General features: G+C 46.4%; 2 protein-coding genes and 1 non-coding gene across 3 annotated transcripts; 1 reads left to right on the top strand and 2 right to left on the bottom strand.

Annotated features, from left to right (window-relative positions):
• Window positions 1-2,591: 2,591 nt before the first annotated feature.
• LOC120689017 lies at window positions 2,592-3,623 on the bottom strand. Its single transcript, XM_039971369.1, has one exon. The coding sequence runs from the start codon at window positions 3,621-3,623 to the stop codon at window positions 2,592-2,594; it is 1,032 nt and encodes a 343-aa protein (XP_039827303.1).
• Window positions 3,624-4,263: 640 nt separating this feature from the next.
• Window positions 4,264-4,370, top strand: LOC120693729. Its single transcript, XR_005683183.1, has one exon. It is a non-coding gene; the product is annotated as a small nucleolar RNA R71 (small nucleolar RNA).
• A 6,873-nt stretch (window positions 4,371-11,243) lies between these two features.
• LOC120690688 (chloride conductance regulatory protein ICln-like) lies at window positions 11,244-24,991 on the bottom strand. Its single transcript, XM_039973433.1, has 6 exons — window positions 24,545-24,991; window positions 15,824-15,941; window positions 12,824-12,883; window positions 12,546-12,605; window positions 12,387-12,463; window positions 11,244-11,718 (listed from the first exon to the last, which is right to left on the bottom strand). The coding sequence occupies exons 1-6, from the start codon at window positions 24,821-24,823 to the stop codon at window positions 11,647-11,649; spliced, it is 666 nt and encodes a 221-aa protein (XP_039829367.1). The 5' UTR covers window positions 24,824-24,991; the 3' UTR covers window positions 11,244-11,646.
• Window positions 24,992-27,472: the final 2,481 nt, after the last annotated feature.

Genomic DNA, 27,472 nt, shown 5'->3' with positions numbered 1-27,472 from the left:
TTGCTACCCACAAGTTTCAAGCTTAAAGTTTGAACATTTGAAGCCAATAAACCCAAAACTAGGTAGAGCATAAAGTTGTAACTAAGCATATGAAGAAAATTAACAGAGCAACTATTCATCATCTCAATAAGGAAAACTTACACCATGCTTACTACACATATTAAAGAGAAAAAAAAATTTGATGTTTTCTTAAGTTTTGCAAATTTTTATTTGTTTTTAGTTATGCAAATTTTTATGGATTTTCTGATTTTGCAAATTTTTATGGGTTTCATGCAAGGTTATGAAAGCAGTAAAGAGAAATGATACAAGTTACCTCACATGGGGGTCCTCCCCCAAGCTAGCTTCAGATTTACTACGGCTGATCGGGGTTGAAACCCGTCCAATGGCAGTATGCCCTCCACTCCGCCTGTTGCTGCAACTGCAACTGCTCCATGTTGTGGATTCTTTCGCCAGTGTGACGCTGCCATGCTTGGGTATTGTCGATGTGTTGGTTCAGCGTCTCTTGTATGTTGTCAACCTGCACCCGCAGCTCACCTAGCTGATGGGTGATGGCACCAAAACCTTGGGACGAAGACGTCCGTCTGATGAGGTTCGGGGCTCCACCAGAGCTGGAACTGGTGGACCGGCGGCCTAGTGCCTACCGTGTCCAATCCTTAGTGCTGGCACTGCGCCTTGACGAACCACCGACCTCATGCTGATATGGGTGATGTGGCTGCTGAGGCGGTGGTGTCGGCTCTGCCTCCCTTCTGGTCCTGCTTCTTGTAATCCTGCCAGGCAAACTAGAAGATCTATGCCTACGACCTCCTTCTCGTGGAACGAGAGGGATGGTTAGCGAATGGCAATTATACAAATGGAACTCCGCATTGGGCAGCAGAATCTCATTTGTACAGCCTAAGTAAAAGAAAATCAAAGAGTCATTCGGGCCTTTCTTGAGTGTGTGACCTTGGATCAAATAAGCCTCGTCGACATACGCACGGTCGCCCTCAATGAAAGGAATAGAATTCCCCAATAAGGCACCAATACGTGTAGCGATACAAGTAATCAAAGAAGTGCACTCAATAGGACCCATCATCTTAAAATCCATAAGCCATTGTCTAACCAAAGCTTGCGCGGGGAAGATTTTGATCTTGTTGACCATGGCATAAAGAATGAGCAACTCATCATTGCGCACGGGTCGGACACCATCTCTTGGAAAGAAAGTGATGGTCAACCACTTGTGCATCAACTGAAGAGTTGGATTATGAATGTCGTCGCACTAAGGTGCGAACTTGCCATGGACAACTTGACCCGAAATCCGGCCCAAAAATTCATGACGATTAAAACCTCGGCAAGCTTGGTCGAGAGAAATCGGCTAGTGTTTGTTGAAATCGAGGTGGCCGGCAAAAGTTTTCCATGAAAGCAAATATTCTTTCCCAGAAAGTCGAAAGTAAACCCCGTTTTGCACCTCCCGAAGAGTGCAAAGAAATTGGGTAGTGAGGAGTCGAGAACCATACTCCTCAACGGGAACGAAGTTATCCCATCCAATTTCATGCCAAACGTTAGAAAAGTCTTCGTACATACCTATTTAGATGAGGAGGTCCGGATCGAATGCTCGGGTGTGGACGAAGCTTCGGTTCTTGAGAATGGTGTAGCCTTGTCGTTCACGATCATCTCGCAAGTCGAGGTACGGTGCATCTTCCGCATCAATCTCTATCATCTCGGCTTGCGATTCGGCTTGCATCTCTTCATATTGTTCTTCTTCCTCATAGTCCATCGTGCTTGGTGTAGGCGTAGGTTCGGGTGTGTACGAGCTTGAGCCACCCCAAGAATGGGATGAACTTCCACCCGTCATCTTCTTGAATGCACCGGAGACCTTCTGCCCTAATCCTTTCATTATGGAACAAAAACACGTGCAACTCAAAACAGGTTACGTTAGTGAAACCGAATTGAATGTTCTTACCCATGAGTTGCTCCTTCTTTCTTGCAGCAAATAAATGAGAGAGAGAGAGAGGTCTCTTGAATTCAAATATTGAGCAAAAATCCAATAAAAACCCGAGAGCAAAGTTTGAGAGAGTTTGAGAGAGAGTGAGTGAATGAGAGTTGAGTGTGAGAGCTCAAAACTCACTCCTCGGCCTCTATTTAAAGAGAGAATGGCCGGGCACCGTTGGGAGAGAACAGGCTCAACGGCTAGTGACCGTTGGAAAAAGCTGGGCCCACTAGCCATTGGCAGGGGGCCGGCCGACCCTAGGGTTTGGCTGAACCCTAGGTGGGGCCCCCTGCTGACAGCCAGGGCCCACTACCCTTCTAACGGTCAAAAACTTTTTAAACTTTGGTGCCGGACAAACTTTGCTTCGAAAAGATGTTCAAATTTATTTTTCAAAGGATTTTCACGCTGGGAAATATTTTTGGTTTTTTTTTGAAAAAAACAGAAAAGTGCTAGAGAAGTTTCTAGCATGCAAGGGTGTTTTGAAAATTCAAATATGCAGTGGGAAAATCGAAAAAATCGAGAGGAATAAAATGGTGGAAAGTGAATATGAGATACGTTCTGATTTACCTTCGGCAAGGGCACATCATTTAGAGTCTGACGAGCGGGACCTTTTCTCCTGCTGTGTTTACCACTGCTTGGCTCGTCCTGGAGAATTGGACAAGGATGAGCTTGTGATCTTACGCCACACCTTCTTTGCACATCTTCTTTTTAATTGTGTGGTCGTAGGATCTTGATTGGGAGATGTTACTTCGGCTTTTTCTTGTGTGCTTGGCCCGGATTTGATGTTGACCATTGAGCATTGTTCCTTCTTGGGCCGTAACTGGAATTTTTCTTCTTTCCCATTGATGTTGAAGCGGATTTCTCCAACTCCCACATCGATGTATGCTCCGGCAGTGCTCTGGAATGGCCGCCCAAGGATGAGGGGCGTCTCTTTTGATATTTCCATGTCGAGCACTACGAAGTCAACTTGGATGAAGTAGTCTCGAACTCTGACTGGAACGTCTTCAGCGATTCCCTCTGGATAGCGGACTGAAGAGTCTGCTAGCTGGAGGTGCATCGGTGTCGGCGTCAGATGCGTGAAGTTGAGTTTGTCGAAGACGACCTTGGGCATTATGCTGACGCTAGCCCCAAGGTCACACAAGGCATTGCCGAAGTGTTGAGTGCCAATCGAGCAATTGATTGTTGGGCATCCCGGGTCTTCTTTCCTCTTTGGAGGTTGGTTGAGTATAGCAGCGCTACATTCCTCCGTGAGTTTAACAACCTCCACTGCGGGCAGCGGTCGCTTGTTGTTGATGATGTCCTTGATGTAGCAGGCGTAAGTTGGTACATGCATCACGTCCAACAATGGGACGTTGACATGTATCTTCTGGATCATCTCAACAAAACGAGCAAACTGCTCATCCACGGTGATCTTTTGTTTCCGGGAAGCAAACGGGAGAAAGCTTGTGTCGAAAGTTTTCCGTGGATTTTCTTCCTTGGGTTCTTCAGGGTCATCTTGTTCTATGGCTCCCTCCTCTACTTGTGGCCTTGCTACTTTCTCTGCATGGTTAGGATGCGGTGGATAACGAGTGGACTTACCACCCCTCGTGGTCACCGCATTTATCTTTTCTAAAAATGGGACAACAGCAGCTATTTGCACAAGTTGACTTTCTATCATTTTGTTGAAACTTAATTGGTTTTTATGAGCAGAAGAAAGAGTTTCAACTTTGGCATGTATGCTTTCCAAAATTTTATCATTGGCAACAAGCTTTTTGTTTAAAGATTCATTTATTTTAGCTTGGCCAAAGACTAAGTCTCTCAAGGAGGGTTGGTTTGAATTGAAATTTGAGTTAAAATTGTTACCTCCTCCTTGGAATGGTGGGCGTGCTTGTCCCCACCCCTGGCCTCCTTGTGGACGGAACCCAGTATTGTTGTTGATGTAGGCTGCGTCTTCACGGGTCTCAGGGCAGTCATTCACCGAGTGTCCACCGTCACCACAAGCCTCGCACGTAAAGTATGAGTTCGTGGCATGGACGGGAACAGGCATCTGTGGCCGATTCCCTTCATCAATTTTCTTCAGTAGGAGGTCCAGCTTGGCGGCAAGCATGTCCGTTTTCTTGACGGTATGCATTCCGCCCTTGGTTCTGGGCTGGGAACGCTCCTCGTTCCAGCCCTAGTTGGAGACCATCCTTTCAATCAATGCCGTAGCCTTGGCAATTGTAAGGTCAAGATAGGCTCCTCCAGCAGTAGCATCAAGGTGGGCTCTGGATGTAGTCGTTAGCCCGTTGTAGAAGCTTTGGAGCATGAGCCACTCGTCCATACCATGATGAGGACAGGCGAGTATGTATTCTTGCAACCTCTCCCAAGCTTCTGGGATGGATTCAATCCCCGTCTGCTGGAAACTTGAAATTCGTCCGCGCAGGGCATTGGTTTTGCCCAACGGGAAGAATTTAGCGAGGAATGCCGTGGAACACTTGTCCCACGTGCTGACGGCTTCCTTGTTCTGATAAAACCACTATTTCGCCTTCCCCGGGAGGGAGAAAGGAAACAGGCGCAGCCTGATGGCGTCAGCCGTAACGCCCTGTATAGTTACGGTCTTGCAGAGCTCCAGGAAGTTCTGGAGATGGGCGTTAGCGTCCTCATTCAGCTTGCCACAGAATGGGCTAGCTTGCACCATGTTTATGAGGCTGGACTTCAGCTCAAAATTCACGTCCCCAACATCAACGTTGGGTCCAGTTGCCACATTGGCAGCTGAGGGGACGGAGAAGTCGCGGAGAGTCTTCTCAGCCATGAGTTCGGTGATTGATGGTGCTTGGGAAGCTGGCTCTCTTGTCGACTGCGAGATCGGAGGAGGGACGACGCGAGGTCGGACCCTTCTCACGAACTTCTCGGGATTTTCAACAAAATTTGTCGACAAGGAGAAACCAGACATACACTACCCTGTTTTTATCCAATTAGGAGAAAACAAAAAGATAAAAACATTAGCCTGTATAAATAGTAGCTACCTCTTACTTATATTGCCATGTTTATGTACTTTAGTAAATATACTTTACACCTAGTGCCATCCCCGGCAATGGCGCCAGAAATGCTTGTTAGCATTTCTTAGCGTCGCCACTAGGAGTGGTTAGTTCCTAGCAATGCCGCCATAAATGCTGGTGTTGGTATGTCTTAACGTTTACAGAAAGATCCGCAAGCGTACGGATATACCGTTGTAGCATTTCACCCGGAAGTATTCAGGGTATCGTTATTTATATTTTCCCAAGGGATGGCTAGGTTGTGTAAAGTGTATTTACTTAGTTGCATAACCATGACACGTATGAAGCAAGATGAAGACCACTGACTATACAGGGGTAAGTGATAAATGAATGATAATTAGGGTAATGTGGCACACACAGAACAGCCAACTCTCATGAATAAAGAATAAACAAGCAATCCTGAGGTTAGTGGGAGCATAGGCAAAGATTTTTAGTAACTATTCATGTTAGCAGATAAGTTACGTTAGCCACATTGCTTAGAACTGCAGGTGCCGGGAAATTAGGGACATTGGGGAGAATGACCCGCACTGGAGAACATCTAGTCCCGTTTTATCTTTGCATGAACTCCTATACAGTACCCGAACGTCGGGGAGTATGCTAACCGAGAAGCAGCTTCCCGGCGGACCGACAGGGCTATCACCACCTGCGGTCTACCCCAGTCACACCGTGGAGCACCGTCATATCCGAAGGATCCCGCATACCCGGGCACCTTGCCCGCATATGAGGTCACTACCCTAGCACCCCTGGGTCCCCCACCCTTCGGATGGATAGGTAAGATGCTAAGGCAAGCCCGAAAGCACAACGAACCGATATCCTTACCCAGACCATCTGGTCTAAACATGCAACTAGAATAACTTGGTAAAGCACTGATTAAGGCTAAGCAAGCTACGAACATAGCAAGATAACCAAGAACGAACTCAATATGAATAGCATAAAGAAAGTCGGGATACAAAGCCATATCAGAGGCCGAGGATTGCTCGCCGACCCCGAGGACAACTGAATTCGCTAAGGAGATGAAGTACTAGCCTAGCTCCACCGACCTTCTCTGGTACACTGTCTGGTGGGTCCTGATGTCAGATGGTCGGTGCCGGGGCTTGGTTGGTCAGTTTGGTCTAGTTTGTGGGCCTCCTTTGCTCAAGTTACGCAGGACACGATCGTCTGTGTCTTCTGTCTGCGTATTCATTGTGTTTTTGTCTTATTCCGGACTTGTACTCCTGAAAACATGAATTCTTGAAAACAACTATGGAGCTAGGTTAGTGATACAAATATGCGAGTATGAGGTATAGTTTTCCTTCTTTAATGAGTATAGTTGACGGTCATATTTTGCACTTAACGACTGTCAACAGGCACACCTACTACTATTGCTGAGGCATATGCATCTCCAGATGCACATGATTGGAAAGAAGCTGTCCAAAGTGAGATGGACTCGATTCTATCCAATGGTACATGGGAACTCACTGAATGACCCTACGGTTGCAAACCTGTGGGTGGTAAATGGGTGTTCAAGAAGCAGCTTAGGCCTTATGGTACTATTGAGAAGTACAAGGCTAGGCTTCTGGCCAAAGGTTACACACAAAAGGAAGGCGAAGACTTCTTTGACACGTACTCACCTATTGCTAGATTGACTACTATTCGAGCACTCCTTTCCCTGGCTGCATCATATGGTCTTATCGTTCATTAGATGGACATTAAGACAACTTTCCAAAATGGAGAGTTGGATGAGATCTATATGGATCAGCCTGATGGGTTTGTAGTGAAGGGTCAAGAGAGCAAGGTGTGCAAATTGTTAAAGTCTATGTATGGTCTGAAACAAGCGACTAAGCAATGGCATGAGAAGTTTGACAGAACTTTAACTTCTGTGGGATTTGTCATAAAGGAGATTGATAGATGTGTGTACTATCGCTATGGTGGGGGTTCAGGAGTCATATTATGCTTGTATGTGGATGACATACTGAATTTTGGTACGAACATTGAGGTGATCAATGATGCAAGTCTTTTCTATCAAGGAGTTTTTATATGAAAGATCTGGGTGAAGCTGATGTGATTCTGAACATCAAGCTGATTAAGGATGAGAATGGGATTACACTTTCGCAATCTCATTATGTGGAGAAGATATTGAGCCGCTTTGGCTATGTGAATAGCAAGCCTTCTCCGACCCCTTATGATCCTAGTGTGATACTCCGAAAGAACAAAAAAATTGCTAAAGATCAGCTAAGATATTCTCAGATAATTGGTTCACTCATGTACTTAGCTAGCGTAACGAGGCCCGATATATCATTTGCAGTGAGCAAATTGAGCAGGTTCATGTCCAACCCCGGTACTGATTATTGGCATGCACTTGAAAGGGTTATGCGCTATCTTGTTGGTACTATGAGTTATGGGATTCACTATTCTGGGCACCCCACTATGCTTGAAGGATATAGTGATTCGAATTGGATATCTGATGCTGATGAGCTTTATGCCACAAGTGGGTATGTGTTTACCCTTGGAGGTGGTGTGATATCATGGAGGTCTTGCAAATAGACCATTTTGACACGGTCAACCATGGGAGCAGAACTCACTGCTTTGGACACAACCACTGTTGAGGCAGAGTGGCTTCGTGAGCTCTTAATTGACTTGCCTGTGGTTGAAAAACTAGTGCCGACTATCCTTATGAACTGCGACAATCAAACAGTGATAGTCAAAGTTAACAGTGCTAAGGATAATGCGAAGTCATCAAGACATGTCAAGAGACGACTGAAGTCTGTCAGGAAGTTGAGAAACTCCGTAGTGATAAGTGTGACTTATATTTCAACAGAGAAGAACCTGGCAGATCCCTTTATAAAAGGGCTATCACGGAATGTGATAGGAGGTGCATCAAGGGAGATGGGTATGAGACCCGTGTAAGTTGCCATAGTAGTAACCCAACCTATGTGATCGGAGATCCCGTGAATTAGGATGTGGGAAGAACAAGCTATTGGTGAACTGAGAAGAGTAATTCCTTGTAAACCCTCTCTAAGTGAAGATGCAACACTCTCAAATGTTGTAAGGCAGGTTGGCTATACGCCTTAATGTGTTTCTATTGGTTTTGATAAGCAAAGATGTTGCCCTACAGAGCATTCTTGAAAGAAATACACCTATATGAGTTCGACTGTTAAACGTCCCAGTCTATGAGATTTGCGTAATCTCTAACAAGCTCATGAAGAGACCGGGGAGTATGACGTATATGCTCCACCCGCGGAGTAGGCTACTGGCAGCCGTATACCGGTTATGACTTTGAGTGAAACTTGTCTGCACCAAACTTGCAATTCAAGGCATAGTCCATTGTTCAAGTTGTGGATAAGTGTAGCTTGAAGTTCTAGATGAGAGTTCAACTTAACAGTCATCATCGAAACACCGGTATATTAAACAGTAGTGAGAAATAGGCAAATCTCTAAATGGGCATTTGAGATCTGGTGGGGGATTGTTGGAATTTAGGCTTGGCCCATTAAATATTTCAGCTATTCCAAATAAATCTCAAAAGCCTATGTGGGCATGAGGAAGTGGTCGAGTGGTGCAAACCTTTAATCCCACATTGTTAGGAGAAGTTGAGAAGATCCTATGGCTCTCCTACATATCCAACCCTTAGGCTGCCACCAGAGGATATATCAGCTCAAGCTAAGGTTACAAAACCAAGCTAGGGTTACAAAATCTAGAGTTTTTTCCTCTTCTCGCTGCTGCGCCGCCACCGTAGCCTAATCCATCCCGAGCGTTGGCATGCACCGGCGAACGGGAGAGCAGGTCTCCGGAACCCTTCGATATTGTGATCCCGCACCGGGAGAGGGCGAATAAGATTTTTGGGAAGCGCTCTGCGCGACTGATCAACAAAAATCTTCATCACGGCTCGTCCTCCGTCCAAGTCAGGCGCTGCGACAAATCGTCGTCTGCGACACCGTCTGCTGCACTCCGTTTGCCGGACAATTTTCGTCCCGTCAGCGCCGTTCGTCTTCCCGAAGGCAAAATCTCGGTAAATGTGTTCTTATTTTATTTAGTTTTAATCATGTTTTTTGAGATCATGATTATGTTGTGTCTTATCACTAGTATGATAGAGTTGTTTATGCTAGATCTTATCATGCTCATGATTTATTTATTTCGGAATTTAATCATGCAATTGCCTAATATTTCAACACAATATTCACCTCGACCTCAACGCCAGGCTCGATCGTGATGGAGGTAATCTTCACCACATCAGGGGAGCTGATGAGATCAATCACCCGCTTGTGGATGCGGGACTCAAACCAATCCCATGTGTTTGTTCCTGATCAACAAAAAGAGCAGAACAGATTTCATTAAATTACCATATGAAGTTCATATTTCAAATAGGAGAAGATACCCATATTACTTTTCGAACCAAAGGACGTCCTAATCAGTAATTTTTCCTGGGTTCATCTATTAGAAGTAAAACCTCCATTGCCAAACTGTGCTAAAGACAGTATACAAAAAAGAATAAGATAATAAAAAGTAACATCAACTAAAACAGTCCCAACAGCACTCCATGATTCGTGATACTCATCGACAGAATGCTAGTCAAAAAGTATTCCAACAAAAGTCAAACAGGACAAGCAACCAAGTAGTCCACGATTTCACATAATAAAAAATTATATTAGCTATGCTCAAACATTTATCCTTTTGTCAACTGTTTTATTTCAGTGTTCCTGAACAATAAAATCTACAGACATCATGACTCATCACGAGTTACAAATTTGGAAGACGGACTTATTATGACAACAGTATCAGTGCAACATTAGCATGACTAAATCACTACAACTATTCAACACTATAGTCAGATCTATTTCAGGAGTGGAGTGCGAAATTTCTGGTAGATTCTCTTGTTTGAGTGGCAAGCTCTTCCTATTGAGCGTGGTGTGTGTGCATATCAGTGTGTTCCTGTGTTTGGATTTTGCCTTTTGGGGGGTCGAGGACCGGTTCTTTCTTTTCTATCCCTACAAGGATACATAGATCCCCTGCGTGTTCGATAAGAATAACTAAACGCTATAGCTGCCGAGGACGAGCGATAGCTCAGTTGGTTCGCTCGCAGGTGCGCGAGCGGCCGGGCGCGGGTTCGATTCCTGGGAATCGCAACTCGCGTGCCTCACCAGGTACTGTTCTCAGTACCTTTAATAATCTCCATTGCCTCTCACGCGTGGTGCCACAAAGGGACTGCGACGCGCCCGTCGCACACGGAGCCTTGGAGGTTTCCAGTGATCTCTAGAAGGACGCGGTCTTCATATCTGTGTGTAGTTGTAGGTCTGTTTGTACATGTGTGGTGTGAGTGTGGTGTGCGTGTGTAGGGGGTGCGTGTGTGCGTGTATGAACAGATGCTACAGCTGTAGCCAGATGAGAGGTGTCAAAAAAAAAACGCTATAGCTGCCAAAATCAACTGTTGCACCATTACATGCCGTGTGATCCAAATGAATCATTCTGTGAAATTAATTTTAGGTGACAAGAACAGACACCAAATGGCAGTCCATCTGCATTTCCATCGCAAGTTTTCAACACATTAACATTCTATTAGACTCTCCTATGAAGTGCCTGGCTCAAAAAAAAATTAAAAAAAAAGCACCGCTGACAAATACATGTGTAGTTGTTAAATCTTGAGATCAGAAAGATCTCTATGAACCCCATATGCACAGATCCTTTCGATCATGTGCTTGCCTCCAAAACATAAGCATATCATCTGATATAATATGTTTCACATCTTGACAACTAGCAATATCTACCCTTAAGTCACAAATAAATAATGAAACTACTTATCATAATACGTGAGGTCTTTCTGTTGCTCGAGAAGAACGGACTGAACACAAGTCCCTTGCACCGCAAAAAAAATGCCCCCGCCTTCTTATACATGACATTTGCTTCTGACGACTCTAGTCTTTATTGCGCCTTTATCTAAAAATTCTAGTAAGATTTGACACAATTCCTAACAAGAATGCGATTTCAATTTCATCTTTTAACACAAATGCGGAATAACCTTTGCACAATAGGAGCATCACCGCAATAATGTTGAATTCTACGATAATATGTTCCATGGGTGTATACCGCAATGAGTCATGCCAAGTTTGGGGAGTGATAATATGTTCAATGGGTGTAGACCGTTGAACATAGCCCTACATCAACAACAACATAGCCCTACATGCACCTTACAATTATCCTAGAATATGTAAAAGCTTTTATTATTGGCTTTTGTTTATTTACACTCCAATAGAAAACTTACCACAATTTTCAGACACAATGAGTCAACGACACAAAACAATGGCTGCTTAACAATATAAACAATCTTGCGCGTCCCATTTCACATCAACCATAGTACTTCTAACATCGTCCGTGTTACTAGATGATCATGCATGTACTGCGGAACACCACACGTACAACAAACAAGAGTAGCTCTTTCGTCTCCATTATATATCTCCTTCAGCATGCCCTTCAAAGACTACGACTAAAATGTTTCTTGACCAGTAGCAAGACCTTTTCACAAATATGTTGCCATTGATGCATGTTTACAAGGTGGCCCACAAGATTTCACCGCATCAGGAAAAGAGAATGGTAAAAAAGAAGTGAAGTCTATATGGCATGCCATGCTGCATCAGGGGGAAGGTGATGTACAATGAACCAATTACATGGTTCCCTTGAGAGGTAATAAGATGATTTCTAGTGCCCGTTTCTGTGGCTCTCCTCGTCTGCTTCCTCTGCATCCTGAAAACGTTGGTCGTCTATCTGGAGCTGCACGTATAGAGATCAAAAATCATTTGTGTGAACGTGTCAAATATAGGGTAATAAAAGAAAGATGGATCTGGATTTAACGGATCAAGTAGTGTGAATTTGTAGTCTGTTTTTCAACTTCAAAAGTTAACTGACAGTTAGGATAATTATTTAGGTCAAATTCATGGATGGCATATTCCTTCACATGTTTCATGGCAGTAAACATGACTTGCAAATGGCTTGACATGATGTGCTCTGGTTGAATTAACAAATCCTCCAGGGTACTCGATTTTGGTTATAGGATCGTGATTGAGTTAAATGGTGCCACAACTTTCTATACCATATCACAGCTAAATTGTTCTCCAGTTCTGTCACAGTAACCCCAAGCTATATAAGGTAGCAGAAAATGCAAAGGCTAAAGAAACATTAAACAAATTAAAGGCTGGAAAATTTATAAGAACGACATAGGTCACAAAGAGGAAGATAAAGACTAGTTAATGTTGCCACATCAAAAAAGAAATTACAACTCAGTCTAAACAGAAGTGCTGTCTCATAAAAGAAAAGATTAAACAAAACTGCTATCTCCACCGAACGAAGATCTCCACCGAATGAAGAATTATATTGCATATTGAAGCTAATCATGAAAAGGAGGAACGGAAAGTCCAACAGTATTTAAAAACAATACTTACCTCAACTACAACATGAGTAATGTTGTGGTCATCAGTTTGACCTATTGGGTTGACATCTGAAAACTCTGCATCGCTTCCTGAATGCCAGAAAAAATACATAAATGTTATGCTCAAGATTTGGCAGAAAACCTGCAGCAGAAATGCAGAAAGAATGTTTACCATCTGTCATATCTTCATCACCTTCATCACCATGAACCCAGCCATTCTCTTCATCACCCGCTGACAATTGAAAAAAAAACATGAAAAGAGCACATTTTCAAACAGAGGCAAAGCTAGATGGAAATATATGGTAGTGCACACATTTATATCTTTACCATTACTAGCTATTTAAAGTGGTCAAACTTAGCTGATTACTAGTGAAAACTTTTCTAGGGTGGTGCCTGTGCACCATCGTCGATGAATATAGTCATCTATTCCCAAAGGCATACAAAATGTACCAGCATTAGGATCAGGGTTCAACTCAGCACAATGGGAGAACGCTTCAAAGAGTCTGTCCACTGAAAAGTATGTCAAGGATCCAAGACATTTAGACAACATAGAATGATCACGAAATTATACAGAAGTCATTTTATTGACATAGTTGCCAATACGAATAATCATTCAGGTCGAAATGCAAATAAATATCTGCACCAACGACCATAGTAGTTCGCATGGTAAAACTGGCACTGACAAAAGTTGCCTAATGCTCATTCGTTACTAAGATACAGTACACTGATATTTTATATATGGCATTTTACTGAGTACTTGGAACTACTCATGGTAGGCATCAATAGGGAAAATTAATATGACCTTCCTAGATTAGGCAAATATGTTCATTCCTCACAGACTGTTGATGCCAACCAATATATATTTGTAAATGAATCATATAAACATGATTGAACCGAATTCATTACCATTGCAGGATAGAATCCCTCTGTCAAGTTGAACAAAGCATTTACAGCACAACAACAAATATAACCTAATTAGGTATTCTTTAAGAAGGTAAACCTCAAGCACTAGTAATTACAATGACAACTTGACAAGAATGCACAAAAACTTATGTGAATAATACATAAACGAAAATGATGACATGTGTCCAGAAGGTTGCCTTAGAGGTACTTGGCGTGAGTAGGGGAGGCAAACAGGAAAGGAAAGACACCTGGTGGTGGAATGACGATGTGTAAAGGGCTATTAAGGAGAAGAAGGAATGTTTCAAGCGCCTCCACATTGACAAGAGTTGACAAGAGTGCAGCCAACATCGAGGGCTATAAATTAGCGAAAAGGGCTGCAAAGCGAGCTGTGAGTGTAGCAAAAGGTAAGGCGTATGATAACCTGTATCAGCGACTAGGCACGAATGAAGGGGAGAATGACATTTATAGGATGGCTAGAATCCGCGAGCGGAAGACACGGGACATCAACCAAATCAAATGCATCAAGGATGGAACTGATCAACAGAGTGAAGGATGACGAGATCAAGAGCAGATGGCGAGAGTACTTCGACAAGCTGTTTAACGGGGAGAATGAGGGCACTACCTTTGAGCTAGATGACTCTTTTGACGATACCAACAGACACTTTGTGAGGAGATTTCAGGAGGTAGAGATCGGGGAGGCTTTGAAGAGGCTGAAGGGCGGTAAAGCGATGGGCCCTGATGGTATCCCCATTGAGGTGTGGAGAGTGCTCAACCACCCGAACCATGGAGATGAACAAGAGATGAACTAAAACTAGTTAAAGCTCCCCTACCTGGCGCGCCAAATGTCGTGGTGTGCAAACCCACAGCCAGGTGGCGTAGTGCACCCGCCTAAACCCAGAGGGTGAGTACTCGGGGGTAGCTAGGATTAGTCCAATCTAGATGCAAGAACACGATGAACACAGCAGGTTTAGAGTGGTTCGGGCCGCCGGAGCGTAATACCCTACGTCCACTGTGTGTTGTATTGCTTGTGCTCTCAAGAGGTTGAAAACGGGATTATTCGGAGTGAATCCGAGTTTGTGTTGTGTCTGGCTTCGCCTTTTCTTGGCTTCACGTACTCTACCCTTTTATATCTCAAGGGAGGAGTGTACATAGCCGTTGGGTCCCCGACAGATGGGCCCAGCGACGTAGTATAAAATAACATACTGTACAGACATTATGGCGTTGCAGGCGACGGAGACCTTATTCCTAGATTTCCTTGCTTTGCCCGTGGGAATCTTCCGTCTGGCATAGTCATGCCCTGTTTTGTCGAAACGGCGCCAGGGCGTAGCCTGCGGCGTAGCTTGCCGTAGCCTGCCGCGTAGCTGAACGGACCGTGTAGCTTGCGGCGTATGCGGTATGATTAAAGGGTGCCGGGCCGTCGTATCTATTTAATGCGGCAGACGGGCTCTGCGCGGATGCGGTGCATGCGGCTGCACTGTGTCCCTCGGTAATATGCGGTCTACAGTGAGGCCTGACAAAACCTGCCCCGCGTACCGCGGCGGCAGAGCACGCCTCAACCACCCGCATTGAATGCGGTGGGTGAGCGAGTCTTCGTCCAGCAACTGAGTGTAGCAGAGATGCGGATGTTGCGGTGGTTTTGCGGGAACACAAGGAGGGATAGAGTCCAGAACGAAGTTATTCAGGAAAGAGTAGGGGTGGCACCAATTGAGAAGAAACTTACCCAACATATGACCTTTGTGTCTTTTAGGGTTTAAGATAGTTTGGACATGTCCAACGGAGACCTCCGGAGGCGCCGGTGCGTAGTAGGGTGTTTAAGCGTGTCAATAAGGTAAAGAGGGATAAAGATAGACCTAAACTGACTTGGGACGAGTCGGTTAAGAGAGGCCTTAAAGATTGGAATATCTCTGAGGATGTAGTTTTGGATAGGAGCGCTTGGAAACTAGCTATCAACGTGCCTGAACCATGACCTTTGTGTCTTTTGGGTTTCATCTCTAGCCTACCCCAACTCACTTGGGACAAAAGGCTTTGTTGTTGTTGTTGTTTTCTTAATCAATTGTCCTTGCAAAAATTATAACATGGACAGTATACAAAAAAATGTACAATTATAAAATGATAGTGCATAGAGTTGTCTATTGAACTGCCGATAGGAGCACAGAAAAATATTGTTTCCTTGTAGGTGTGACAGGATTTAGAACAAACAATAATTGTCACAACAACTATACTAGATAATGGGGCATTTTAGAAAATATCAAGCACATTTGTTTATGCTGCAAATAACCTAGGCCAATATGCCTAATCTACAAAATTAGATGCGGTTAAGATGAAAAATAGTTGTTGTGTCTTGTGGGTTTCGTCTCTAGCCTACCCCAACTCGCTTGGGATAAAAGACTATGTTGTTGTTGTACATAAACGAAAATGAATACATATAATTCTCAGCAAAAAAAAATGCAGCAACTATGAAAACCAATATAGGAGCATCGGACATAAAAGACATTGTCCTAAAAGAAACAAACACCTTGATTAGACACTCTAACACAAAAAGGATACATTGACCAGGATCCGATGGTATGATGCGCATCTCATTGACTTTTGAGAGCTCTATTTCTCCATTTACTTCAGAATCTGATTCATCAAACTCCTCATCGGAGCCAGCTTCTGTCTCAATCTGCAAAGTCCAAGACAAAATGTTAGTACAAGAACATGATGGAAATTATCTCCTGTGAATCAGAGACTGTAAATAGATTCACAGGATATGCAGATTAGTGATGCTTGATGGGGAAACAACAGAGCCCTTCATCCCAGAAAGTTGGGTAGATCAGGGGCGAAGCCACAAAAATTGGTCCCCGGTGTCAGCAAATATAGAAACATGTAACGAATGAAATGTTGTCTTACTAAAGTCGCTAAAAGTTACTCATTTAGAATGTCGCTAGTGTAGAGAGATAAGCAAACACCTCGCGCTCTTGGAGGGAGGGTGACCTTTCATATATATATTGTCGTATGGCTTGGAGTACAAGTAAGCACAATACAAGACATATACAGCAATATCTATCTAATACCCGCCCGCAGTCGCAGAGGGAGCTAAGCGGACACCAAGACTGTCCCTAAAATCAGTAAATAATTGTACAGGGAGACCCTTGGTCATAATATCAGCATACTAAAGAGAGGAGGGTGCATGCAGCACTCGAATCTGTCCCAAGGCCACCTTCTCACGAACAAAGTGGATATCAATCTCAATATGTTTGGTGCGATTGTGATGGACAGGATTCGTTGTCATGTAAACTGCACTAACATCATCACAATAGATAATGGTAGCACTAGAGAGTGGCACCTGAAGCTCCTGAAGCAACTGGCGCAGCCAACAACATTCTGCCACAGCATGTGCAACAGCTCTGTACTCAGCTTCAGCACTAGAGCGAGAGACGGTGGTCTGGCGTTTGGACGACCAAGACACAAGATTGTCACCAAGGTATACACAATAGCCAGAGGTAGAACGTCTGGAGGACAGCCAGCCCAGTCTGCATCTGAATATGCGGTGAGAGAATCCACACAACCAGTGCCAATGTGAAGTCCAGACGACAACGTACCCTTCACATAGCGCAGAATACGCTTGACAAGCGCAAGATGTGGCTCTCAAGGATCATGCATGAACAGACAGACTTGCTAAACAGCATAGGCTAGATCAAGTCGAGTCAGAGTAAGATACTGCAAGGCACCCGCAATGCTTCTGTACTCAGTAAGGATCCACGGCTGATAGCTTAGACTTGCTATCAACAGGCATCGAGGTAGAGTGGCATTCGCTCATACCGGCGTGCTGAAGCAAATCCATAGCATACTGACACTGAGATAGAAACAGGCCATCCAAGGATCGCGTGGAAGAAATCCCAAGGAAGTGATGAAGATCCCCCAGATCAATCATAGCAAACTCCGAATGAAGACGACCAATAATAGTTTGAAGCAGCTTTGTCGATGAAGCAGTGAGAACAATATCATCAACATAAAGGAGCAGATAGGCAGTACTGGATCCAGATTTGTAGACAAACAAGGATGTATCTGAGACTGAAGGAACAAATCCCAAATTTCTAATGAAAGTAGCAAACCGATGGTGCCATGCACGAGGAGCCTGTTTCAAACCATATAGCAACTTTTGCAGAAGACAGACATAATCTGGATGAGAGGGATCGACAAACCCAGGAAGCTGTTGGCAGTAAACTGTCTCATCAAGATTTCCATGGAGGAAGGCATTCTTGACATCAAGCTGACGAATCGGCCAGTGGCGAGAAGCAGCAATGCTCAAAACAGTCCTAATAGTGGCCGGTTTGACAACCGAACTGAAAGTCTCATCATAATCAATACCATGCTGCTGTGAGAAACCACAAACAACCCATCGAGCCTTTTGACGTGCAAGAGAACCATCTGAATGAAACTTATGCTTATAAATCCACTTCCCTGTCACCACATTAGCACCAGGAGGCCGAGGAATAAGGCGCCAAGTACCATTATCGGTCAGTGCTTGAAACTCATCTGCCATGGCTGCCCGCCAATTAGGATCAGCAAGAGCACTGTGATATTTGGCTGGAACTGGAGAAGCAACAGAGTGTTCAGCAGACAAATTCTTGTAACTGACAGGCTGAATGGTACCGGTCTAAAGGTGGGTGATGCGGCGAAGTGTAGGAGGCGGAGGTGAACCGCTCATTGGCCGTGGAGGCGGAGCAGGAGGCCGAAGATCCTGAACAGAACCACTAGACCTGCCAAATCGCCTCACGGAAAGAGGGCCATAATACTGGCGCCCGGCAGGTGGATCTAGGAAGCTGCGCGTGTAGACCTGACCAAACCGACCCGGATCAGGCTGAATAGGTGCAGGCCGACGGCTGTAGACCCGTCCAAATCGTCCAGGAGGATTGACGACTTGAGTAGAAGCTGCTGCACGGGCGAATCTCGGTGGGGGCACGAGACCACACATGCCCGGACTAGGAGAAGCCGACGGTTCTAGTGAGGGCACGGGATCACGCCCACCAGATGTAGGGAGTGGTCGCTCGACGTCTATGGAGGACAGCGGCCGCAGAAGGAACATCGCCACCAGCTGCAGGGTTAGTAAGACAAGGCACACTATCTGAGTCGTCGTCAAGCAAGAAATCAAAGGAACTAGTGGTAACGATAGGCTCTCTAGCAAAAGGAAAACTGGTCTCATCGAAAATAACGTGACGAGAGATGATGATCTTATGCGAAGAGAGGTCGAGACAACGGTACCCTTTATGAGACGAGGGATATCCCAAGAAAACGCAGGCAGCCGAGCGAGGAGCAAGCTTATGCTTGGAGGTTGCATGGAGATTCGGGTAGCAAAGGCACCCGAAGACACGCAAGTGCACGTAGGAGGGAGGCGTCTGAAAGAGGCGTGTGTAGGGGACCTCGTGACCAACGGAAGATGAAGGGCGTCGATTTAGGAGGTAAGTCGCAGCTCCAAGGGCCTCGGCCCAGTAGGATGAAGGCATGGATGCTTGGATGAGGGTGCGCACACAGTTGTTAAGAGTACGAAGCAGACATTCGGCATTGCCATTTTGGGGAGAGGTGTAGGGGCACGAGAGGCGAAGGACTATGCCATCCGCAGCTAGCGAGGAGTGCATGGCGCGATTGACAAATTCAGCCCCATTATCCGCCTGAATGGATTTTACAGGAAGGCCGAACTGAGTGCGAGCATAGCTAATAAAGTCAACTATGTGCTGATGAACCTTGGACTTGTGCTTGAGGGGAAAAGTCCAGCAAAAGTGCATAAAATCACCCAAGACAGCCAGGTAATAAGAACAACCAGAAATACTAGCCACTAGAGAGGTCCAACCGTAACAATGAATAAACTCAAAAGGAGTAGTAGTTTTTGAGGTAGATGCACTAAAGGGCAGACGCACATGTTTGCCAAGCTGACAAGCATGATGAAGAGAGCGATCTGATTTATTACATGAAATTAAACTACGCTTCCGAAGACTAGTAATGGCTGCTGGAGAAGGATGACCAAGGCGACGGTGCCACAGGGACAAAGAAGCTGCAACTAGGGCTTGGGCAGTGGCTGGGGTGACAAGAGATATGGTGTAGAGGTCGCCAGCACTATTGCAGCGAAGAATCACGCATCCTTGACAGAGAAACCAAAGGCGTCAAACTCGACTGAACAACTATTATCGCGAGTAAATTGGCGAACAGAAAGCAGGTTATGAACAATGGAGGGAACGATAAGTATGTTGTTCAAAGTGAAATTAGACGAAGTGATTGCTAAAGTGGATGAACCGCGAGACGTGACAGGGATATGTGCACCATTGCCTACTATATTTGAAGGAGCAGCTGGAGAGCGAGAAAGGAGTATACCCTCTGAATTATGCATGTGTGTCGAAGCGCCACTGTCCATCGCCCATTAGTTGCCCTGCGGCGAGAGCTGCTGCAAGGCAGCCACCAGGCCTGGCTGATCCCATGATGGTGATGGCGAGGAGACTTGCAGTGGAGCGTAGGTGGTGTAGGGGCTGTAGGCGGCATGGGCCTGGGGCGCAGGACCCAAGGAGGCCCTGTCCACGCCACTGGCCACCGCCAGCGCCTGGCCAGCCCTGCGCGCCTCCCTGGAAGCCGCGGCTGCCCTGGTTTCCCTGCTGCTGCGCCCAAGGGTTGAAGCAGACCCACGGGCCAGCAGGGACAGGACCTCAGTGCTGCTGCTGTCTGCCGACGCCGGCCTTGCTCTTGCCCTTGCGGCGACGCTGCTGCTACTACTGGCCGCCAGATTGGTTCTGCTAGCTGCCAGTTTGCTGCAGGGGCGCCGATGTGGAGGGGCGGCAGGTCGAAGAACCGTAGGAGGCGCTGTTGGCGATGAGGCCAGTGGACGCAGCCACCTGGTTGGCGTTGGCGAGGCGCAGCTCCTTGAGGGCGAGTTGGTCGAGGGCGCCGGCGAAGTCGAGGTTCATGCCGGCGATATAGTCCGCGGTGTTGACGAATCGATGATTGAGCCCTCGGAGCAAATTGAGGACGAGGGTGGACTCCGAGACAGGCTCGTCGACATCCCGAAGGGCATCTGCAGCCTTCTTCATCTCCTGACCGTAGTCAGAGATGGAGCGGTCTCCCTGAGTCATAGAGTGAAAGGCGTGACTCAGGTAGATCGCTCGCGGCGCCTTGTTGGACTGGAAGTTCTTGGAGATCGCCACCCAAAGGGCGAGAGCAATCTGATCATCGTCGCCCATGGTGAAGTCGAGGACGGCTTCGGAGACAGAGCCGTAGATCCAACTACGAACGCAGCAGTCCATCTGTTCCCACGCCGACCGAAGTGGATCAGTGGAGGAAGGAGGGAGGGTGCCGTCGATGTGCCGCATCAAGCCAAACTTGCCGCACATCGCATGGAAGGACGACCACTTGGAGTAGTTGGAGCGCTACAGCTCGAGGGTCATGGGAACATGGGCCTTGACGTTGACGGTGACGTAGGGGTTGGCGAAGAGAGCATCACTAGGGAGAGGCGCCGAACCACCTAAACTTGCCAAGGAGGCGCTGGTGGTGGAGGACAGGGTACTGCTGGTCGCCATGGAGGGGAGGCACCGACTGGAGCAGATGGGATCTTCTGGGGAGAGGTTCTACAGCCTGGGAGAGGGCGCAGAGGGGAGGGTTTCACGCCTATAGGGAAGGCGTGATGAGGGGAGGCGCCGATGGGGGATCCCGATCGACGGAGGCTAGGGCAGCGGAAGAGGGGGGTGGGGAGGCGCACAGCTAGGGCACAGGGAGGGAGCGCCCGGTCTGTGATACCATGTAGAGAGATAGGCAAACAGCTCACGCCCTTGGAGGGGGTGACCTTTCATATATATATTGCCGTATGGCTTGGAGTACAAGTAGGCACAATACAAGACATATACAACAATATCAATCTAATAGCTAGATTTAGGCATTTTCTTTTTCTAGGGAGACTAAGGGAAAAAATTAAGATTATTGACCTTTAGGAACATGTTCTGCTACAGAAGGTATGTGACACTGGTGCCCATAGTGGGCCTGTATGCCTGCCATATTTGTTTGCATGCATCTCTGGTAGCCAGCATTGCCACCAAGTTTGCTGGCATGTGTGCGATTAAAAAAACAAAATGAAGTGCTAATTACGCAGCAATTCATTAGTGCAGATAGAGGAGTGTTGTTTGGGGAACCTGTTGTAAGGGCTCTTTTGGACTGAACAAAGGCTGAAACTAACGTCAGCTCAAAAATAGTGGGAGGACAAAATTGAATGCTAAAGCTAGCTATGCTCTTAGACGGAGAGTATTAAACCACTTGACATACTTAAATTATAAAGTACATTTCAAATAAGCATAACCATAAAATATCAATACTAGTTTCTTGCAACGTTCTGCCTAGAAGGATAGAATTAAAACAGCATGTCATGCCCTCATAACTGAAGAGATCCAAACCTGAGATGGGTTGTTCAGGTAAGGGACCAGGTGTGCACTCTCACTAGTGGATGGATAATTGTGATTTTTGAACTAATTGTCATAAACTTTAACAAGAAATTGAATTGTGAGTTTGGGTTGAGGCGCTGAGTGTCTTGCCGCTTGCATGCACAGGTGATGAGGATGAGGATGAGGAAGGAGGGGGCAGGGGGGGGGCAGTGGTTTGAGGAGCGGTCAGAACTCAGAAACTTATTGGCCTGTGTAGGCGTGTGGGCTGCTGGTTGAGCCTATCTCCTTTTTCTAGAGGATCTAGGTGAAGTGTGGTAGGCTCATAGGCTGGTTGTGTTAAAATGGGCACATGTTATTGGATCTCTCTCCTTTCTCTGATTCTATTTGGGCTACAGCAAATTGGAAAACAAAAGACTGAGCTTCTGACGATTGGATTGGCTGGGTCAACATTGGTTGTCCAACAGGATCAAAGCTGCAATGAGAAAGGATGCACCTGGACTTAGCCAGAAGTCGCCAGGTCGGCTGACCCCAGTGGCAAGCTGTAGCTTCGGCGATTCGCCATTGGGTAGGCTAGATATGAATCCAGCAAGAGCCACTCACAGACTCTTGTGGGTTTCTTATCTCTAGCCTACCCCAACTTGCTTGGGCTAAAAAGGCTTTGTTCTCGTTGCATCCCCATCAAATATTACTTATGTTTGACAGTGATGTTAATCAGAATTTTTACATCAACATTACTGAATTTGTCTACAGAGAAAGCAAAGTCCTTATTTCAAAAAAAAATGTCATGGTAGAGAGGCTGCACTAGTTTCTAACATGTAAAGAGAAACTCATGCAATATAAGGATGACAGATACAAATTTCACAAAGCTTTCTTCATCAGGGGTCGGCATTGAGCCCTTATTTATTTGCTTTGGTGATGGATGAGGTCACAAGAGACATACAAGGTGATATCCCTTGGTGTATGCTCTTTGCTGATGATGTGGTGCTAGTGGATGAGAGTAGAGCAGGGGTAAATAGGAAATTAGAGTTGTGGAGACGCACGTTAGAGTCAAAAGGGTTCAGACTTAGTAGGACCAAGACCGAGTACATGATGTGCGATTTCAGCGCATCTAGGCATGAGGGTGGTGACGTTAGTCTCGATGGGCAAGTGGTGGCCCATAAGGACACTTTTCGGTATTTAGGTTCGATGCTACAAAAGGATGGCGACATTGATGAAGATATTAGGCATAGAATCTCAGCTGGTTGGTTGAAATGGCGTCAAGCTTCTGGTGTCCTCTGTGACAGGAGGGTGCCACAAAAGCTAAAAGGTAAGTTCTATAGGACAGCGATTCGCCCGGCGATGTTATACGGTGCTGAATGTTGGCCTACAAAAAGGCGACATGTCCAGCAACTGAGTGTAGCAGAGATGCGGATGTTACCGTGGTTTTGCGGGCACACAAGGAGGGATAGAGTCCGGAACGAAACTATTCGGGAAAGGATAGGGGTGGCACCAATTGAGAAGAAAGTTATCCAACATCGGTTGAGATGGTTTAGACATGTCCAACGGAGGCCTCCGGAGACGCCGGTGCGTAGTGGGGTGCTAAAGCGTGTTGATAAAGTAAAGAGGGATAGAGGTAGAGCTAAGCTGACTTGGGACGAGTCAGTTAAGAGAGACCTTAAAGATTGGAATATCTCTGAGGAGCTAGCTTTGGATAGGAGCGCTTAGAGACTAGCTATCAACGTGCCTGAACCATGACCTTTGTGTCTTTTGGGTTTCATCTCTAGCATACCCCAACTCGCTTGGGACAAAAGGCCTTGTTATTGTTGTTGTTGTTTTCTTAATCAATTGTCCTTGCAAAAATTATAACATGGGCAGTATACAAAAAAAATGTACAATTATAAAATGATAGTGCATAGAGTTGTCTATTGAACTGCCGATAGGAGCACAGAAAAATATTGTTTCCTTGTAGGTGTGACAGGATTTAGAACAAACAATAATTGTCACAACAACTATACTAGATAATGGGGCATTTTAGAAAATATCAAGCACATTTGTTTATGCTGCAAATAACCTAGGCCAATATGCCTAATCTACAAAATTAGATGTGGTTAAGATGAAAAATAGTTGCAAACACCCACACCAACACATTTACATAGGAAGATTAAATTTTATATCATTCTTATTGAATATAATGCCAAACAATATGCCTGGTAATACTTCTTAAATCTTGCCAAAAGAATGAAACAACTAACAAACTCAGACATTTGATACAGATAGACAGTACCAGAAACCGGTAATCAGGACTGAAGCATGATTCCAATCTGCATGCTAAACATTACATCAAATCAACCATACTGAAACAAATGAAACTAAACATTACATCTATCAACCATACTGAACAACAACACCAAATCAGGACTGAAGCAATTGTGCTCACCAATCAGTCATCAATCAACTGTAACTGCCAAGAAGATGTTTCAATTAAGTACTAATGATTTCTGATGTAGGATAAGCTAGTAGACAAAGAGCATCACATCCACACTTATCCCCACTCAGATGATTCCAATATGCATGCTACCCACTAACTTAGATCAGTATTTTAAATCTCATAGTGTGAATATCACCTTAATTTACTTTTGCCATCTTGAAGCTATGAACTCCATATTTGCCTCAATTGAATTTATTTTTAACCAGCCCATGGCTAGCATCTCTCTCAAATGAGTCAGATGCGCAATAAACCCAACTGAAGCTTGCATTCCCATTATCCATATAGAAAATACTAACAAAACTACTATACTTTTCTTCAATACAAGGAATCTACCTTCCTTAACAGACATGAGCCAAACTAGCGCTCAAATCAGAAACCAACTAACAAGGAGGTCGAGAAATTAACCTGCGTGTAGATGCAGGGGGATGGGTACGCCTCAGGGTCGCGCGACACGGCGTGGAGCGAGACGGCGATGAAGTCCACGGCGTAGCCCATGCCACCCTCACCGACCCAGATCACTCTCCTGGTTGTGAGGAATAGGGTCCCGGGTGGCTCCGGCGCGCGGGAGCCAAGGGCGAGCGCAGAGGCGCGCTGGACGCGGACGAGCTCCTCCCCGGCGGCCGCGTCGAGGCGGGGAGCGCCGTCGGCGGCGATATCGGCGAAGAGATACAGGCCGAGCACCATGGATGTGGGAATCGAACTAGCGCCTAGCGGCGGACCGGCGGTGGCAGAGTGAGCTCGGATGGGAGATGAAAGGGAAGCTAGGGTTCTGTGCTTTCGAGAGGTTTGAGACTACTTGGCGCCATACTTCCTTTCCATTTTAGAGCATATCCGAGAGATTCTTCGAAATACATTAGCTAAATTTTCATTTAGCTAAAATTGAGTTTTTGTATTGTGTTTTTTTGCAAGAGTCTTTATATTGTGTTAGAATCCAACAGACAAGCTATCTGTTTATTCAATTTTTTCCTTCCACACACACTAACATGCGGTCCCACTATCTTTTCTCTTTCTCCTTCCCCTTGCCTTCTCTGATCTGTGCCTCCCGCCGCTGCCCGCAGCTTCGCACTCCTACCGCCGCGGGTGCAGCCCGCGCCTCCTACCACCGCCGCCTCACCTCCCGTCACAGGCGCAGCCCGCACCTCCCGCCGCCACCGCCACGCCTCCCACCGCCTACTGCGGAGGCGGACCTCGCCAAGGAGGACGCCGGCCGCGCTGCTCAGCTCGCTGGGAGGCGCGCGGAGGGGGCTACCGGGAGAACCTGGCACGCGCGGCAGGAGGATCTCCCCTCACCGCCGGCCCGGGAGCCGAGCCCGCCACCGGCCGCGCCCTCCCCCATACCGACCGCCGCGGATGTCGGGGAGTAGGCGCCCCCGGCGAGGTCCCGACGGAGAGCTCGACGCCGCAACGGGAGGAGGCGACGACGAGCGGGACGGCTGTAGCGCCCCGGCGGCGAGATCCCGATCGTGGGCTCCTCTCCACCCGGCGATAGGGCAGCCATGGTCGGCTAGAGGACGCGCGGCCGGAGGTCGATGGTCGGAGGGCGAGTGGGCCAAGGGCGCGCGGCCGAAGGAGGAGTGGGTGGAGGCGGCGAAGGGAGGAGCGGGTGCGCGGCGAGCGGGCGGTGCGCAGCGGCCGGAGGGCGAGCGGGTGCGCCGCGAACAAGCCGAGCGTGCGCGGCCGGAAGGCGAGCAGGCGGGGCACGACCGGCTGCGAGGAGTAGGCGGCGGTCGAGCTTCGCGGAGGGTCAGGCGGCGGCGGCACGCTCGGCGTCGAGCTTCGCGAATCGGCGGCGAGCTTGGTGGAGGTGTGTACTGCGGAGGGTTGAGCGGTGCGGAGGGGCGCACGGTGGAGGCCTCGTCGGAGGGGCACGCGGCAGGAGCTCCGCAGAGGGGCGCACGGCGGCGGGGCACTCGGCGAAGGAGTGGGGCCCACGTGAATAGGAAGGATGCCGAATCGTTGGCTTTTGCATTTTTGCCTTCCGGGAGGAGTGATATGGCTATGAAGATGAATAACCAAGTTGTTTGGCTAAGCTGTTGGATGTCCATTTTTCTAGTTTTTTCATTTTTTTTAGCTAATCCATTAGAGAAATTGTTGGAGTTACTCTTATGTTTCTTTTTCTCGGCAATATTTCTGCTTTTCTTTTAGGGCAGGATCATATTTCCACTTGCTTGAGAAATGTACCGGAGAAAAAGGAAACGATACTGTTTTTAATATAAAATTTGCATAAATCTACATAATATCATCAAGAAAGTAAAAAATGTCATAATAAAGTAAGAAAAATGTTAAGATGCGAGCAGTCACGCTCGTGCCACATTGCTCGACCCGGCGCAGCCCACGAGCGTCCAACTACGGTTCCCGTACTTGCATGCCCAACAGGTTGTTGGCTTGTTTTCTCATTTATTCGATACAGTAATTCTTTATTAGATGACGGATCAAGACTTGATGTGTACGTGGCCACACCTCCATACCCCCAGCTCCTCGCATCCTCCCTCCCTTCCCTTGCATTTGCTTGTTTCTTATTGAATGATGCTTATCCATAAAAATAGTTTATCTTCTTCATATTACCTCGGTTTTGAGAACCGATTGTGACATTATGTTTACGCGATGAGACCAATAAAAACTAGACTCCACTTGCATACATTTTGACGATATGATGTAAAAACTAGCCCGATCTTCTGAGAGGTAATGGTAAATTCAATTGGCGGAGACTCGACGTTGGCGATCCTGCTTCTAATTAGACACGATTTGAAATCTTGCAACCGTTACACTGCTGCTCTGTTGGTTATCAATCAAGCACAACTTGATTGCCCTCGCCGAGAAGGCTTTTCCTACCAGCGAATCGAAGAACACAAGCAAGTATGGGTAAACACACAATCTGAAATTGCAGATGTGTATGAAGCAAAAATCAAGATGGGGTTCAAACTCTGATCACAAAAGGACTAAGCGCCACAGTGGTGAAGAACAAGAATATGACCCTGATTTATAGCAAAAGGACTCAACATCACAGTTACAATGAAGATGATTGTTTCTCAATGGAAAATAAGCACTAAACAAAACTCAAACCTTAAGTGGCGGCAGCAACTAAGTTTATACTAGAAGAGGGATATCCTAGGGTTGGGAACGACCAGGGGGCGCCCACAACTTGGACTTAAGGCCCGACACGATACAAAAGCCTGCTCCGCCCAAAATAGGTGGCACAGCACCTTGTCGTTGACACATAGAATGATCCACGAATCTTCTGGAGCTGGGACAAGAACCAAAAGAAGTATCTCGTCGTCAATTTTTCAACACATCTGAGAACACCTTATTTAGATGCCGTATGAGAGAGATATC

Source organism: Panicum virgatum, chromosome 9N (genome assembly GCF_016808335.1).
Source record: "Panicum virgatum strain AP13 chromosome 9N, P.virgatum_v5, whole genome shotgun sequence".
NCBI classification, from domain to species: Eukaryota; Viridiplantae; Streptophyta; class Magnoliopsida; order Poales; family Poaceae; genus Panicum; species Panicum virgatum.
The sequence above is the reverse complement of the archived record's forward strand: the minus strand, read 5'-3'. Positions and strand labels throughout refer to the sequence as shown.

Excerpts from the sequence above, each read along its gene's own strand:
- LOC120689017 (XM_039971369.1), bottom strand. The coding sequence starts at position 3,623 with ATGATAGAAAGTCAACTTGTGCAAATAGCTGCTGTTGTCCCATTTTTA.
- LOC120690688 (XM_039973433.1), bottom strand. The coding sequence starts at position 24,823 with ATGGTGCTCGGCCTGTATCTCTTCGCCGATATCGCCGCCGACGGCGCT. Across the intron at positions 12,884-15,823 it reads ACCATCGGATCCTGGTCAAT|TGGACAGACTCTTTGAAGCG; the intron begins GTATCCTTTTTG and ends CATACTTTTCAG. Across the intron at positions 11,719-12,386 it reads TTACTCATGTTGTAGTTGAG|CTCCAGATAGACGACCAACG; the intron begins GTAAGTATTGTT and ends CTATACGTGCAG.